Source organism: Oreochromis niloticus, linkage group LG20, assembly GCF_001858045.2.
Source record: "Oreochromis niloticus isolate F11D_XX linkage group LG20, O_niloticus_UMD_NMBU, whole genome shotgun sequence".
Taxonomy (NCBI): Eukaryota; Metazoa; Chordata; class Actinopteri; order Cichliformes; family Cichlidae; genus Oreochromis; species Oreochromis niloticus.
In genome coordinates this window covers 16,668,462-16,685,522 of record NC_031984.2, presented here as the reverse complement: position 1 = coordinate 16,685,522, position 17,061 = coordinate 16,668,462, and the positions used below count along the sequence as shown (strand labels likewise).

At 43.6% G+C, this 17,061-nt stretch overlaps 1 protein-coding gene across 3 annotated transcripts; it reads left to right on the top strand.

Annotated features, from left to right (window-relative positions):
* Positions 1-1,000: 1,000 nt before the first annotated feature.
* Positions 1,001-16,888, top strand: ncoa6 (nuclear receptor coactivator 6). 3 transcript variants are annotated; one of them, XM_019349562.2, is made up of 17 exons: positions 1,001-1,130; positions 5,655-5,977; positions 6,432-6,587; positions 6,734-6,856; positions 7,107-7,229; positions 7,326-8,141; positions 8,273-8,404; positions 9,474-10,770; positions 10,881-10,996; positions 11,163-11,689; positions 11,783-12,022; positions 12,151-15,181; positions 15,360-15,416; positions 15,530-15,560; positions 16,014-16,055; positions 16,308-16,441; positions 16,532-16,888. In XM_019349562.2, the coding sequence occupies exons 2-17, from the start codon at positions 5,695-5,697 to the stop codon at positions 16,576-16,578; spliced, it is 7,155 nt and encodes a 2,384-aa protein (XP_019205107.1). In that variant the 5' UTR covers positions 1,001-1,130; positions 5,655-5,694; the 3' UTR covers positions 16,579-16,888. The 3 variants fall into 3 exon arrangements, with proteins under 3 accessions (XP_019205107.1, XP_019205106.1, XP_019205108.1); XM_019349561.2 differs by having other exon boundaries at positions 10,878-10,996; XM_019349563.2 differs by lacking the exon at positions 16,014-16,055 and having other exon boundaries at positions 10,878-10,996.
* The last annotated feature ends 173 nt before the right edge of the window (positions 16,889-17,061 follow it).

Genomic DNA, 17,061 nt, shown 5'->3' with positions numbered 1-17,061 from the left:
TCTTGAGCAGTAGTTCTCCAGGGTTTTTGAAGACTTTTCAAAGTTTTTCTTTGAACGTTACCACACATTTTCGTTCCTATCTTTTTAACTCACAGTTTTCTGAGGAATCTGTTTTTCTCAGTTAAATCATTTGACACTGACCTGTGAATCATTCAAACAACAAAAACCTTAGCAAAGGATTTTTAATTGTATCTTTAACTGACTATGAAAAATGCAAAATATAGCAGATTGATTGGCATAAAATTGTATTTTCACATTTAACAAGGTGATTCCCAGAGTGTGTGGAGTGTATCCTTAAAATAAATTGAGTAAACTGGACAAGTGGAGGACAGAAGAAGTGCCAGGCTGAGAAAACTACGTACCCCAGATAAAGAGTATCTCAAAGACGTGTCCTTAACAAAAAGAGAAAAGAAATCCACTAAAGAGCTGACACAAGACCTGACAGATGCATCTATTCCTGCAGTTAATACATCTACTGAAGCATCATTGCAAATGGTTTCAGTGTTTCTGTCAAGAAATCATTAAGGAAGGGAAATGGAGAGAAAATGTTTAGGGATGTCAAATTACACAAGACCTGAACTTAAAATCAGTAGCAAATGGTATATGGGGTCTAGTTTTTAATTACTAATATTATGTGATCTATTAATACAAAAACAACAATAAACATTAGTCATACCCGTGAAAATTACAAAATACTTTCTCTACTCAAAGTTGTGTGTTTTTCCCACAAACTGACCACTCCAAAATGGACTGTCAGGTCAAATGTGTGATACTGACAGAATTCCATAATGCTTTCTAAAGTGGTAGTAACTAGCAATGTGACAACCCCACTACCTTTTAAAATTATTCAGCTGCTATTTTACAAAAACGAATTATGAAATAATAATAATAATAATTATTATTATTATTATTATTGTTATTATTAAAATTTTAGAATTATGTAATTTTTTTTTATTTACTTCAGTTACTTTTATTACAAAAAACGTTACTTCCTCGGTTTTTATTTTGAAAATCATCGCCGGAAGTTGTAACTTGGCTGTAAATTTACACTGTATTTGATTCATGTTTTGTTAGCTAATCTAGCAAGCAGATGCCGACTGCTTCAACTTATTTTCAGATGAATATATGTGGTAAGGCTTTTGCTTTTCTTAGGCCTATTTTACTTATCATAATATGTTGTAAGCTAAACTTAGCGAATTGGAAAGCTAATGCATTGCGTTTCAATGCATTCATGCTGAATTACCTTCTGTGCTATCCAGCTAACGTAGCTAACGATCGCGAACTGGAGCCTCTGGAGAAGCCAGGGGGGACAGCCTTGACGTTAATTTATCCTCTTTCATAGTGTGGTGAAAACCGTGTTACTTTCGGCTATTAAGTGTTCTCAAGAGGGCAAGAAAATGCACAGCAGCATAGGATAGGGGGAATATGTGGTCGCCCTGGGGATTTTGATCGCTTTACGTTAGCTTATGTTTGCGCTAAGGCCCGTGCTACTGCTGGGCCGTTGTTGTAAAGCAAGTTACGGTTCATGGCAGTAAATGTATGTGTTGTAAGACTTTAATTGGCAGTAATGTAAATTAAGCTGCACTTTAAATAACCCTGCCTCTTACAGAGCAATTTTCTGTTATTTGACATGTCTTCGATAATAAGTTCACCATCACCGGTCAAAGTGACGTCATTGTATTACAGGTGTGTTAACGTATGATTTGCAGTGATGGCCATTTACATACTTGCTGTACTGTGCCATTGTCTTGAGCCACTACTTATTTCTGTTCAGTTTGCTTGGAAAATGATGCAGAAATTTAGTTAAACTTGCGGAAATATACAGTATATGAGGTAAAAGCAGAGTTTGTACAATTCTAACAAACTTGAAAGTCAACATTTGATATGACCATCTTTATTCTTGAACACAGCGTAAACTCTTAGGCAAGCTTTCTTTTATTCAAGTCATTTCCTTAAGTAGCCTTTAGGAATAGTTCTATGGAACAGGCCTAACAATCATGCCACCGTGCTACTGTATAGTGGATGAAAATCTGGTGCTTTTCTCCAATGTCGCCCCAAACCAAGACAGAGTTTCCACTGTGTTTTACAGATGGTTGTGGGTACTTTTTCTCTCTCTGACTTCTCTCATACATTATCTGGCATTTGACACAGACTAACCTTTTGCCACGCTTGCACTGGTGCACCTAACTTCTTTTCTTAGGTGCACAAGCACAAAAGAACAGCTTGATATCTTATGGACTATGCTCCATTGCTGTCACATGCCCCTCAGATGGCCAACTACTGTAATTTGGCCTTCTTGATCAATTCGAAACGTATTAGCACCAGTCACAAATGCAGTATTGCCGGCCATGGTCTTTCCACACTCACAAAAGTAAATGCAGTGCATCATGTTGTCAGCTTTACTGTATCTTAGCCAGGAAACTTTCAGTGGGCTCTGGCTCGGAGTTGATCATATGTGGCTCATTATCTGATGCTGTCTCCGGACCAGTATTAGACATAACCTGAGATGTTGATGGCTCCATGTCAGAGCACTGGCTATGAATTTCAGACAGATCATGCCTTAACTTAACGAAAAAGTTATCAGTCGTTCTTTTCATCTTTTCTACATCCACTTCTATCAGCCTAGGCTACTTGCCTCTCTCTATCTGCCTGCACTTTCAAACGTACACACATGTAAGCTTACAGGAATATCGGGACCACGGGCAATCAGAGAGGTCCTGCCCTTGACTATCTGTGATTGGTTTAGACCACGATCTGGGCATAATGTGTGTCTGTTGTTGACCACTCTGAGACTTTTTTTTCTTTTACTCGAATGGCTGGTTGCACCGGTGCGACCTAGGATGTTTTTTTTAGTCACACCATTTTGAAATTAGGTCACATGTGTGACCAAATTGGTCACAGTTGCGCTCCAGAGCTCTGCAGAACTTTCAAATTTCAGTTCATCACTCTGTAAGTTCATCACTCTGGTTTTTGGTCCATTTCATGTGTAATTTGGCATACCTCTGCCTTTTTTCCTTAAGAATTGTACTCTTCTTTTGCATTATGTAGTTTAGTTTAGGACTGTCATTTCTGTTGTACCTCACCTTTTTAAGGACACATCTTTTTTGTTTCACCTCAAAGGCATGGGAACAAATGATGTTTTTGCAACAGGCTGCTTGTAGAGCTGGGTGATATAAGATTTTTTCATATCACGATATGTTTTTTTCATTTCAGGCGATAACGATATATATCACGATATAAGCCAAATAACTACATTTGTAAGATTTAAATGTGCCGTTGCTCACAAGTAAAATGTGAAATAATTAGCAGCTTGTTTTAATTTAAATATTTATTTCCCATAATAAGTTCAACAGGGTAGATGTACTTAAGGAACATGAGACTTCAGTTTCAGATAAATAAAGGCAAATATTGCAAACTACACAAAAGGCAGCCGCTAAAGCGTTTAAGTTTCAAAATAGAACAAACAAAACAGACTACTAAATTGTCAATTCCACTTAGAAACAAAATTTTAATTCTAGAAAATAAATCTTAGTTTGTTTTACAGAAGAACAGACAAAATTGACTAACTTTTGTCAATATCAAATAAACTGAGAACTAAAAGGAAATTCTCAATCTCTCCTTGTTGTATAGCTTAGCTTTTCAAACAGTTTTAACAGTTACTTTAGTCTGACAAAAGCCGAATGACGAATTAGCGCTTTCAGCCAGAGATTGAGCATGCACCGCTTTATTGTATTTCCAGACTTGCTTTCGGCACAATTTACAGTGCGGGCTACTCTGTTTTTTGTCAGACTTGAAATAGCCGAAATACCTTCACACTACGGAACTTCTGTGGCCATTCTGTTCGACAAGCTCTCCAGCATTGGAACCATCATCGGTTTTTTCTTTGGTAACCTTTGGTCACGCTCTCGGTTGATTTTTCTCTAGTCGGCACACTCATTTCCTCCATTACCCAGGCAGCCCGGCTGGCTGCTTCCCAAACAAATACACATGTGCGCCTTGACACTTGTGCTGCACGTAACAAGTCACGTGACGTGACGCTGTGGCTGTGATTGGTTCGGCTCTGAGCTACTTAATTTGGATTGGCTGTTCTTTTTTTCTTTTTTTTTTTAAGAGGACAAGAGAGATGAGGTCTATCGCAATAGTTTAATTTTTCTATCGAGAAAAAGTTATTTCACAATACATATCGTTATCGTTCTATCGCCCAGCTCTAGCTGCTTGTAACAAAGTGCCTTAAGATGCAGTTTAAACAGGTTCTTTGCTGTGTGTTATGTCTAGACAGAACACAGGTCATTCCTTTAGTTTGGTGCCTTTTTATGTTGGAATGATTCATAGGTCAGTGTTAAGTGACTTCATAAATAAAACCAAATTCTTCTGAAATGGTCATGGACAGTGAATGAAAAAACCAAAGACCAGTGAAAATCTTTGAAAGACCTTCAGAAAGCCTGGAGAACTATTGCTAGAGACCACTTAAAAAATAAAAGAAAGTGTAGCTCCATCCATATATTTTCTTCCACTTATCCAGGGTTTTTTGGGGTTCTGGAGCCTATCCCAACTGCCGAAGGGCTACAGACTGAGTACACCTTGGATAGGTCGCCAGTCTGTTGCAGGACAGAAAGAGAGACAGACAACCATTCACACTCACATTCACACCTATGGACAATTTAGAATGACCAAATTACTAGTTAACCTAACCCCCAAGTGTGATTCTGTTCATCTGGAACCTAGTGTTTTCAGTGGGAGAAAATTTTCGTCACTCATCCAAGTGACTTCTTCAGTCTCAGCTGAATGCAGTTTTCCCCAACCTTATAAACATACATTTGCATAATGACTGAAACTAGCACCACTGAAGGAACAGTGGGAGGTCAGTTCCTTGATCATAAAACACTACGTCCATATGAACAGAATCAAACTTCGGAGATTTACTTACCTGGAAGATTGAGCATGCATCTAGATAGTTAACCTAACCTAATTGCATGTCTTTGGACTGTAGTGGGAAGCCAGAGTACCCAAAAAGAACTCACTCAGACATGGGGAGAACATGTAAACTCCACTCAGAAACCGCTCGGTGTGACAGTGGTTAGCATTGTTACCTCACAGCAAGAAGGGCCTGGGTTCAAATACACCATCTGGCTAGGCTCTTTCTGTGTGGCGTTTCCAAAGTCTGACTCGTTAGATGGGAAATATAAACAAACGAGGGGTCACGCAACACTTTCTCATAGTACTTTGTGTCCTTACCTTGTTTCCCTTTAACATTGGAGCCTACCACCTACAGCTGAGCCATCAAGCATATAATTAAAAAATAAATAAATTATAACTCAAATTTTTCAGTTATTTGTCACAAACACTGATGCTGTCCATCAGTGTTTGTGCTGTCCATCAGTGTTTGTGACAGTTTTTTCAACTGAGACATTGTGGATTATAAAATGGATTTGGGATTATTTATTCATTTATTTATTTAATCTTTTTTGTGAACCAGTATAATTAGTTTGGGTTGGGTTTCAACAGAGGTCACGTATCAGTTAAAATATAAAATAAATTTAATAAAATAATAGGCTGTTTACTGTCTATTTTTCAGGGACCATGTGGCTTAACATAAACTTTGTATAAGGCCTACCCTATTATACTCTTAATCTATGTCTAATGTGTGATTGCAGCATAAAACAGTTCACACGCCACTCCTACTGAGAAGGGAGGATGGCACACCACCGGACCCCACCTGAGACATCCCAGAGGACAGAGTACCTAGAGGCTGATAATGAATCCGACAGGGACTCTGGTGTTGGGGATGATGCAGGAGAGGATGCTGACAGTTGCCATGGAAGCACAGTAACAGAAGAAGAAAAACTTGAGAAGCATGATGGCGGGGAGGAAGAAGATTTTACAGTCTTTGTTGCCTTTCAAGGAAATATGGATGATGAAGACTTCACTCAGAAACTTGAGACAATCCTCAGTGGGATTCCAAATGTGCTCGATATGGGTTAGTTTTATTTCCCTTAACGCTTTTATTTTGAAAAAGTTATTTGTGTTTGACAATTTGCATTTTAAAAAGCTGCTCATTAATAGATGAACAAATGCAAACTTTCAAGTGCTACTGAAAGTTGTTTCTACTGATGTCTGCATTTATATCAGTCTTGAGGAGACTCCACTTGGATCTTTCCATGTTTCTGATTGTAATATTGACTCTTAGGGGTTTTGTTGACACTCGACAATATAAAATGGCATTCTAATGTCATGAATATTTAATGATCTATGGTACACTGCAATCCTTGTAAAACAAGTTTTACAAGGATTGCAAATGCAGACATGTTACCATTTTTGTCCCGGTCTCCCCCCCCCCCCCCCCCCCCCCCCCCCCCCCAATAACCAGAAAAAAAATTTCCATTCTGTGCACTGTAATTGCAAAACCACCTCATTAATTATTGCTCCTCTAGGCCCTGAGCGGCTTCAACCGCAGCACGTGGAGCCGTGGAACAGCGTGCGGGTTACCTTCAACATTCCTCGGGATGCTGCTGAGCGACTCCGTCTGTTGGCCCAGAACAACCAGCAGCAGCTCAGAGACCTGGGGATTCTCTCTGTCCAGATAGAAGGTAACGGCACAGTCCTCACAGTTCACTGCACGTCAAAGCAGGATGCATGAGACCATTTTTTTCCTATGGCACTTCAAAATAAAGCGTGCAAACAGGACTTCCTGTACAGATTAAGTTACTTATTGTTTCTCTCCATTGATGTTCAGGGGAAGGTGCCATCAATGTGGCTATGGGACCAAATCGAGGACAAGAAGTAAGGGTGAATGGACCAATGGGTGCACCTGGTCAGATAAGAATGGATGCTGGTTTTCCTGGTCAGCCTGGTCCAGGTATTACTTTACTCAAATTAACACACATGGTAGCCATAGGAAGTTCTTGAGAATTTGTTTGATAGTTCTTTTACTAGTTTTTCAATAAATAAAAATTTGTAGTGGTTACTTCTTTTTTGGTTCTTGTTATCCCTAATGTGGTCTTGTTAGTAATTGTGAATTTGTTGCGTTTTCAAACAAGTATTTACACATTTTTGTATTATTTTTATTTTTGTATTTCATAATGAATAAATATGCATATGTCCTCTAGGAGGGGTTCGGATGGCTAATCCATCGATGGTTCCTCCAGGGCCTGGCATGGTAGGTCAGACTATGTTACCAAGTAGTAGTGGACAGATCCACCCTCGACTTCAGAGACCACCTTCACAAACAGGTTCAAGTTTTTTATTTCTCTACATGTTGCATTTTAGGATATGTTGCATCTTATACTGTACTGTAACAGGAAAAATTGCATCTTCCTGACTCACAGATGCGATGGATCCAATGATGTCAGTCCAGCAGCAGCAACAGCTTCAGCATCAACAGGCTGGTCCCCATGGCTCAGGCCCCATGCCTCCTCAAGCTGCCCATCACATGCAGGCTCTACAGGCTGGGAGACCTCTCAATCCTGCTGCACTGCAGCAGCTACAACATCAGCATCACCAGCAGCAACAGGCTCAGCAACAAGCTCAGCTCTCCCAACTTGGACCTAGACCTCCATTCAACCAATCAGGCCAGATGGCTGCGCCCTCTGGTTGGAATCAGTTGCCTCCTGGTGTCCTCCAACCACCAACGGCCCAAGGAGGCCCTGCCTGGAGAAAGCCCCCACCCCAAGCACAGATGGTTCAACGCCCACCTTCCCTTGCTACAGTTCAGACCCCCAGTCATCCTCCGCCCCCCTACCCAGTTGGCAGCCAGCAGGCTGGGCAGGTATTCGGTGCCATGGGACAGGGACAACTACAGCAACAACAACAAGCTGGAATGGGTCAGTTTGCTGCTCCCCAGCCTAAAGGTCAACAGCCTGCCGCTGGTGTTGCAGGGCCACCAAGACCTCCTCCACCCCTACCACCAACTACTGGACCACAGGGTAACCTCACTGCCAAATCCCCTGGTTCGTCCTCATCTCCTTTTCAGCAGGGTTCACCGGGGACACCACCTATGATGGCTCAGAGACCTACAACTCCGCAGGGCTTCCCCCAGGGTGTAGGTTCACCAGGAAGGGCAGCCCTCAGTCAACAGGGTAACATGCAACAGGCATTTATGGGAATGCCACAGCATGGACAGCCTGGGGCCCAAGTTCACCCAGGTGAGATGCTCTTCATAATTATTTATTGTCAGACTAAAATGCCTATCAAAAAACAAGTTTTTGGTTATCAGAAAAATATTACATATTTGGTTCTAAGATGTCTAAAATATCAAAATGTTTTATATATGCAGGTATGCCAAAGCGTCCCATAGGCTTTCCAAACCCAAACTTTGTTCAAGGTCAGGTGAGTGCTAGCACTCCAGGAACCCCTGTTGGAGGCCCCGGCCAGCAGCTACAGAGCGGCCAAGCAATGGCTCACACAGGTAAAATGTCTACAACACTGCACATGTGTGGGATTTATGTCTTAGGTGCAACACAATGATCTGCTTTCTAATACATTAAAATGGGCATCTTTTATATAGTTTTTTATTTTCTTTTGGCCAGTAAACTGTTAAGACAATCACAGTTTTTTACATTTAATAGATATATCTGTATTGTTAGAGCATATAGTTGCAGAGTTTGTAGTTTAGCGTTGTTAGATCACTGAGAAACAGCTTAAAATAGTTAATAACATTATTATACATTATTATGTATATTAAATAGCAATATATTCATTATAGGCCTTAACTTTGATTTTGACAAACTTATAGTGGCCGGTAGGCCATATAGTGCCATGTGTACTAATATGAAAGGGTTCATTAAAAAAAATGGCATTAGTAGCTTAATCTAGAGCAATGTATTCAGTTTACTCCTGTTAAGACCAAGTCAAAATTCATCATTTTTAATTATCAAGTTTTTTATTAAAATATTAGTCATGTATTTTAAATTGTTTATGCTATGGATCCACCTGTGCGGTTTCTGATAAAGATGAGAATGTATTTGTCAAACGGTGTCAGTGCAACATGCGTTAGACTGACACTTTGAATAAGAGCATGATCTTAACTCTGCAAAAAGCCAGTGCTCTATTTTGTCAAGCAGGTCTAGAGACCCATCAGCAACCTAGGTGGTTGGCATAAGCGATAACACATTTTCCCTATGGGTTGCAGACCGGTCTCTAGGCCTTTGTGACTGGGGGTTTAAAGAAAGTGATGAGAATTCACACCAAAATTTAATGGACTCTTCCTTTGGACATGTTTCACTTCTCCAGCAATTCAGATGAAAGATATGGTAGTTTTTGTGTAAACTTCATGTCAAACAAATTAACTACACCTTTCACATAATAGTAGGTGACTTATAGTAGACTAATAGTAATTTGTCTCTGGACACCTTATAATCTAATTTAACAAAGCATGGCTCTGTGTGCAGTTAGCAGAAGGCATAATAGCTGATTACCTCACATGAAATCCATAAAGTTATTGTCTTTATGTCCCTCCCCAACCCATTTTGCATTAGGAGCTCAACCATCAGCCTCTACACCAAGCTCAATGCAGGGACCACCCCATGCTCCACCTAGTGTTATGGGTGTTCAAAGTGGCATGGCAGGTTCAGCGCCTGGTACAACTGCTGGGCCTAGTATGGGCCAGCAACAGCCTGGCCTCCAGACCCAGATGATGGGCCTCCAGCATCAGGCCCAGCCTGTGTCCTCCTCCCCCAGCCAGATGGTTCAAGGCCAGGGTGCCGGTCAGACTGTCCTTTCAAGGCCCATCAATCAAGGGCAGAGAGGAGGGATGACCCCACCCAAGCAGATGATGCCTCAGCAAGGCCAGGGGGTGATGCATGGGCAGGGTCAGATGGTTGGAGGCCAAGGTCACCAGGCCATGCTCCTGCAGCAGCAGCAGCAACAACAGCAGCAACAAAACTCAATGATGGAACAAATGGTTGCCAACCAGATGCAAGGCAACAAGCAGGCTTTCGGGGGCAAGATGCCAGCCGGGGTTATGCCTGGGCAGATGATGCGTGGTCCTTCTCCAAATGTACCAGGTAATATGGCTCAGTTCCAGGGTCAGGTTGGCCCACAGCAGATGACTCCACAGCAGCAACAGCAAATGGCTCAACTTCAGCAGCAGCAAATGCAACAACACCAGCTGCAACAGCAGCTACAACAGCAGCAGCAACAGCAGCACCAGCAGATGAGTCAGCAACAGTCGCAACAGGTTCCTGTTGCTGGAAATCCTAATCAAGCTATGGGCATGCATGGGCAACAGATGAGACTGCCTTCTGGGCACCCTCTCATTCAACAACAATTGCAACAGCAGCAGTTACAACAGCAGCAGAAGCAACAACAAGCCATGATGCAACAGCAGCAACAACAACAACAACAGGCAGCTCAGCAACATCCACATGCAATGGGGGATCCCAACAGTGGGACAGGAGATTTGGGAGTACAACAAATGGTTCCTGATATGCAGGCACAGCAACAGCAAGGCATGATGGGAGGCCCTCAGCACATGCAGATGGGAAATGGACACTTTCCAGGTCATGGCATGAATTTCAACTCACAGTTTCCAGGTCAGATGCAGATTGCAGGACCTTGTGGACAGCCAGGTGGCTTTCCTGTTAGCAAAGATGTTACACTGACGAGCCCACTGCTGGTCAATCTGCTGCAGAGTGATATTTCAGCCAGCCAGTTTGGACCAGGAGGAAAACAAGGAGCAGGTGGGGGAAATCCAGCCAAACCCAAAAAGAAGAAGCCAGCACGCAAGAAGAAGCCCAAAGAGGGAGAAGGTCAACAGCAAGTAGAGGGACTTGGGTAATAATTTGTACTTGTAACAGGTTTTTTTTGCCATGGGATGCAATTTATTTTCATCACTCATTGGTTAATTGTCTAATTCTTCAACAATTTCTTTCTCTTCTTAGTAGTCTTGAAGTGGCTGCTGGCATGGAGGATGCTGAACTGCCAAATCTAGGTGGTGAACATGGTATGGGTTTAGACAACGCAGGCCAGAAACACCCTGAATTTGCTAACAGGCCTGCAGGTAAATAGCAACATACATTTCTAGATATTTTGTGCGCATTTAAGTTGGATTTGGTCCAATGCAAATACCCCAACACTATTTATTTGCAGCAACCTTTTTTAATACATGGCATCTTTAAAAAAAAAAAAAAAAATGTATTTGTGGATCTTTTTATGCTTTTACTTAGGCTTTCCTGGCCAACCTGGAGACCAGAGAGTATTGCAGCAAGTACCCATGCAATTTATGCAGCAGCAGCAACAACAACCACCATCACAGCAGCAACAACAACAGCAGCAGCAGCAACAACAACAACAACCACCATCACAGCAACAGCAGATGCAGCAGCAGCAGCAACAACAACCACCATCACAGCAACAACAACAGCAGATGCAGCACATGCAACAACAGCAGATGCAGCAACAACAAATGCAGCATCAGCAGCAACAAATGCAACAGCAAATACAGCAACAGCAGCAACAGTTGCAGCAGCAGCAACAGTTACAGCAACAACAGCAACAGTTGCAACAGCAGCAGATGCAACACATGCAACAGATACAAGGTCTCCAGAATGCGCAAGGGCAGCAGGGGATGTCAGGGCAGCAGGGGATGTCAGGGCAGCAGACTACAGGTCAAGGCCAGCCCCAAATGCACCCTCATCAGCTACAGCAGCAACCACAGCAGCAACCACAACAGCAACCACACTTGCAACAGCAGGTAATGAAGTCATATACATCGGTGACAATTTTTAGTATTAGCATAACACTGTGTCAGTTCATACTTAGCAGTGAGCCTCATGTTTCTTTCTAGCAACAACAACAGCAGATGATGATGATGCTGAAGATGCAGCAGGAGCAGGCGAAGAATCGTATGCCCATCCCTCCAGGAGGGCAGCTACCTCCCCGAGGAATGGGCAATCAAACTGAGGTGCAAAGACATCCTGTCTCACAGCAAGGCAACATGCCTGTGATGATCAGCCTTCAAGGACCTGGAGGGGTGCCACCGTCACCTGACAAAGCTAGAGGAATGCCCCTGATGGTAAACCCACAGGTGAGGGCCCTGTTGGGACATAAATTAACATAGAGCTGACATTTTCATCTATTTTTTTAGCATTTAAGTTTTGAATGCAAAGATGTAATTTAAACAGTTTGCCTTTTTTTTCCCTCTCTACTTTTTAGCTTGCAGGGGCTGCACGACGAATGTCCAATTCTGATGCAGGACAGGCCCCCCAAGGTACTGGATCTGAAGAAGCCCCTTCAGGTGCCCACTCAAAGCAGGACAGACCTGGTGGCCCAGAAATGGGGGGACAACCAGGAAATGGCCCTCAACAGATTGTGGGCAATCAGGCCTCCAACACTCACATGATGAAGCAAGGCCCTGGTCCCGCGCAGATGCCCCAGCATACTGGAGCTAGTCCTCAGCAGCAGTTACCCACTCAACCTCAACAAGGAGGCCCCATGCCTGGTCTTCATTTCCCCAATGTCCCAACAACCTCACAAAGTTCAAGGCCTAAAACCCCCAACAGAGCCAGCCCCAGACCATACCACCATCCCCTCACCCCAACCAATCGTCCACCCAGTACTGAACCCTCAGAAATTAACCTTTCACCCGAGAGGCTGAATGCCTCTATTGCAGGGCTTTTTCCTCCCAAAATTAACATTCCTCTGCCGCCCAGGCAGCCAAACCTAAACAGAGGATTTGATCAGCAAGGTCTTAATCCAACAACTCTGAAAGCCATTGGACAGGCACCTCCTAGCCTGACTTTACCAGGAAACAACAATGGCAGTGCTGGTGCAAATAACACTAACAACAATCAGCAGGCATTTTCTGCTGGTTCTGGTGCTGGGATGGTAGGTGCTAAACAGGACAAACCAGCTGGAGTGCAGGGTAAGAGGGCAAGTCCCAGCAATAGTAGGAGGTCAAGCCCAGCCTCTAGTCGTAAGTCAGCCACCCCAAGTCCAGGAAGACAGAAAGGGGCAAAAATGGCTGTCTCTGGCCCTCCACACCAGCAGCAGTTGGTCAGTCCTCAGGGCCAAACAATGATGCTAAGCCCTACCTCAGTTCCTCCAAGTCCAGTATCTATGGCTTCACAAGTGACTGGTTCCATGGAGGCGCAGCAGACCCAGAGCAACCTTCATGGAATTCAAGGTAACCCTGCTGATGGAGTCAGGGATAGTCAGGGAATGATAACAGCAGAGCAGCGACAGATGCCACAGTCTCAGTCACAGCCACAGCCTTTAAGGGAGTTATCAGCACCCAGAATGACTAGCCCTCGTCTGCCTGCACCTCATCAGCCTAAAACTGACTTGGAACTGCAGACTGGCACTGTTGATAGGCAGCTGACACACTCAGCACCTGTACAGGAGTCTGAGGTCTCACCTGCTATCAGAGCAGCCCCGACTTCCCTAAACCAGTTACTGGATAACACAGGTGTTCCAAATATGTCCCTGAGACCCATACAGAGTAGTACTGTTAGGGATGTGATGGGAAAGGACAGTCCTAAGTCTGCTTTTGATCCAGAAAGACCACTTCACAGTAATTCCCAGAGCACAGATGTGGCAGTGTCTGTTGCTAATACTGCAGAAACCGAAGCTAAACTCAAACCTGCTGTCCCAGTCCCTACCAGCAGTCCTAACTTACTGCCTGTTTCAGTTCTTGGTTCACACCCTCCCAATAGCATGAACTCCAATACCACTCCCAGCCTTAATCAAAACCCAGTTTCCAGTCTTGGTGTCATTCCTAGTTCAAATGTAAATCCAACACCTACACACTCAGTCAGTACCAACACTAATGCCACCACAAGTGTAAACCCCAGTACAATTGCTTCCAGTCAGATTAGTTCTGCATCCACTGTTAGTAATAGTTTGAATTCTAGCTCTGCTGTCAACCAAATTGGTTCAGCTCCAAAACCAAGCCCTAGTCCTAAAACTGTGACAAGTGTCCACTCAGTCATACAGATCCCTGCCTCTTCTAGCACCATTTCCCCCAACCAGATCACTGTGTTTGTGGCCTCAAACCCTATCACTTCTGCCCCTGCTTCACAGCCACCCACATCTATGGTTTCCACTATGGTGGCTGTCCCTCACAGGAACATTAGACCTCAAGACATCCGGCAGCAGAATTCAGCATCCCGACCTCCTCAGTTCATCACAACCACCCCTGTATTTATCAACCCAATTTTCCAGGTCCCAAGTTCATCTGTGGCTCCCAATACTACAGTGGTATCTCAGTCAGTCACCATGGTGGGGTCTATCCAAGTGTCAAATGCAAATATCCAACTGTCTGCTGCTCCAACCTCTACCCAGTCCTCAGCGACTAACATGACCAGCAGTCAGCCCACTAGAAATGCTGTTGGACAGCTTCAGATTGCCACTAGTATGTCATCACCGGCCCCAGCACCTCCCCTAGGTCTTCAAAGTAACCCAGCAGCTAACAAAACAGAAAGCCCTGGTGAGGCTACTTCTACTCCAAAATCTCACCCAGTCCCACAGCCATCTCCTCATCCCAGCCCTTCAGCATCTTCTCCCTTTCAGCCACCTCTGGCTTCTCCTCCTCCCTGCTCTAGTCCTGGGGCTGTTAACACCGTCCGGAAAAGCCCTGTTTCTTCATCTCCAACTGCCCAGTTAAGAAGTAAGCCTGCACAGGTTGCTGTAGCTGTTTCTGTTACAGCGGACTCCCAGCAAAGTTCTGTGGAAAGGCCTGGACAGGGGCACACAGGGGCTGTGCCGCCACAGGTCTTTCATCCTCCTGCTAGTCCAGCCATTCAGACTGAAGCACAAGCTCCCCATACTACTGCTGTTTCCCAAAACACCCTTGCTATGCCTGCAGTTTCATCTCCAGTCCCAGTTCCTGGTCAAGTCACTGCTCCTACTCAGATTATAAGCCAGACTCAAGCACATGCACCAGCTTCAGTCTCAACCCCAATGCAAGCTGTAACATCTCAAGCTCCTGTTGTGGCTGTAGTTGCTACTCCCACTGGTGTTTCTTCTCCAGCTGTGCTCTCCACGGTTCCCCTTGTACAAAGTCCAGTACCGTCCATTATTCCAACCCTTGCCACACCTGGACCTGTTCAGGAGGGTCCCCAGACCACATCCTCTCCAGCTGGTAACCCAAGCGGAGTTCCAGCAGGCCAGTCTGACCCTGCAACAGCTGTGGAGCCCTCCATCCCAACAGCTGGAGCAGCTGCTGAAACCACTCAGACCACAGCAGGTAAACGTGAAGCTGTGAGCTACGTGAATTTTTGAAGAAGAATCCACTGTTTAGCTCCCTATATGAAATTACATAGCTATATCATATGTGCCTTTATTTGAACAGTCAGTGGTGTGTATTTTAATGTGTTATTTATTTAGATATGTCAATTGAACTGTTTTATTCTTTCACCTCCCAGCACCTATTCAACAAGAAGCTCCACAGTCACAGGAACCTACTGCCACCGAGAAGACAGGTTAGTGTTGTCATCCTTGTTTTTGAGCTGTTAAAATACTTCTTGCCGAAATAGAATATAAGCCATTGGGATTTAAATTGCACGTGAATAATTCCTTTTTTTGTTTTGTTCAGGTGAAGAGGCCTCGACTGGTTCTGAACAGGGGTAAGATCATGTTCTATGTTATGGTTTGTTAATTGCTGTGTAATGTGTCACGGGCTAGGGTTTTTAAGGTGTCCCTTACTGCTGATCTTTGAAAAAGCTGGTCTAATCTTAAGATTCATGCTTTTGAAGAAGAAATGCTTAGACATTTCAAGCTTCACTGAAACTCAGGGAGTTCATTTGCTTGGCCATGGGGGGATACATGGTGAAATCAATGAGCCAAGTGGCTTCAGCAACGGGTACGTATGATAAGCATGCAACAATATAATTATATTAATGCATGTCAAAAGGTTGAACAATGAGCAGCCTGTCACAGAACAAATTGTAGCTCTCCCGCTGACCTTTATGGCCGTGTTTCTTTTCCTGGGGATTGTCGTGTTATGGTGGGGGGAAGTGAAGCCATGTTTTGTTCAGCACAGTGTATAGTTTACCGCTGTTTTTCCACTTCTATCACAGATGGGCAAAGAAAAGAAAGGCGCCCATCAACTTAGTCTCAAGGTATGTATTTTAACACGTTTGTGCTGAAAAGACACAAGCAGTGATCATGTCAGCGTAGTGGATGCTGTCGGGATGAAGACGGACAGTATCTGTGGTAGACGAGGAAAAACAGCAGAGTCCTGATTGGTATTATATCTTTCTCTGACTAGAGCAGAGTTAACTCACACCTTTGTCTGTTTGTTAACACTTTCTTGTGTTGTTCTCCTTTTCTTTTCTTTTCCTTTTTTCCCCTTTTCTATCTTGTTCTCCCAGAGCTGCTGTGGAGAAGCCCAAAGGGCCAAGCAGGCGCAGCTCCCGGGCTGAGAAAGAGGTGGAGGAGGAGCCAGTAGCAGACAGCAGCCTTAGGAAGAGATCGGCCAGGCCTGCAACCAGTGCTGCTGTAAAAGGTAATTAAAAAAGACACAGTATCAATCACTATATCCAAGCTGTGCCTGCTAGTATTTCCCTGACACAAATGCATGTCTTCTCTTTGACAGAAGCTGGAGCGAGCCCCACACAGGCCAAGAGAAGGAAGTCTAAGTAGGCACGACTACAGTTGTGTTTACCTGTGAAATGTACTGTAAATGTTTTTGTTTCCCCGCTGTGAATCACTTGATAATGGTTTCTCTGAGCAGGATTATAAATTTTTACTAGAGGAAGAGACCTGTGTACAGATTGTTTTAAAAGGAATCATGCTATTGTCGTGTCCACGTGAGATTGTAGTTAGAAGGTGTGCATACAGTTTGTGTGAATGTGCTTTTTATATGAAATGCTGGATTAATCATGTGAAGATAGATGGTGCAGCTTGTCATGATGGTATAATGTAAAACAAATAAAATTTTCTACCGCTTTTGTCTGTGGAAATGAGTCATTCGATTTGTGTGTTGCCCTAAATTCACTTTAGTTTGGAATGTCAGACTTTGATTTTCAGCCGCCAGACCAGTGAAACTACATGATAAATGTGTTAAATTACAGTTCATTGGGTGTAGCACATAGGTGTCAAACATGAGGCCCGATGATCAAAAGA

Coding starts and splice junctions, on each gene's coding strand:
- ncoa6 (XM_019349561.2), top strand. CDS start 5,695: ATGGCACACCACCGGACCCCACCTGAGACATCCCAGAGGACAGAGTAC. Junction 6,857..7,106: donor TCCTGGTCAGCCTGGTCCAG/GTATTACTTTAC, acceptor TATGTCCTCTAG/GAGGGGTTCGGATGGCTAAT. Junction 8,142..8,272: donor TGGGGCCCAAGTTCACCCAG/GTGAGATGCTCT, acceptor TTATATATGCAG/GTATGCCAAAGCGTCCCATA.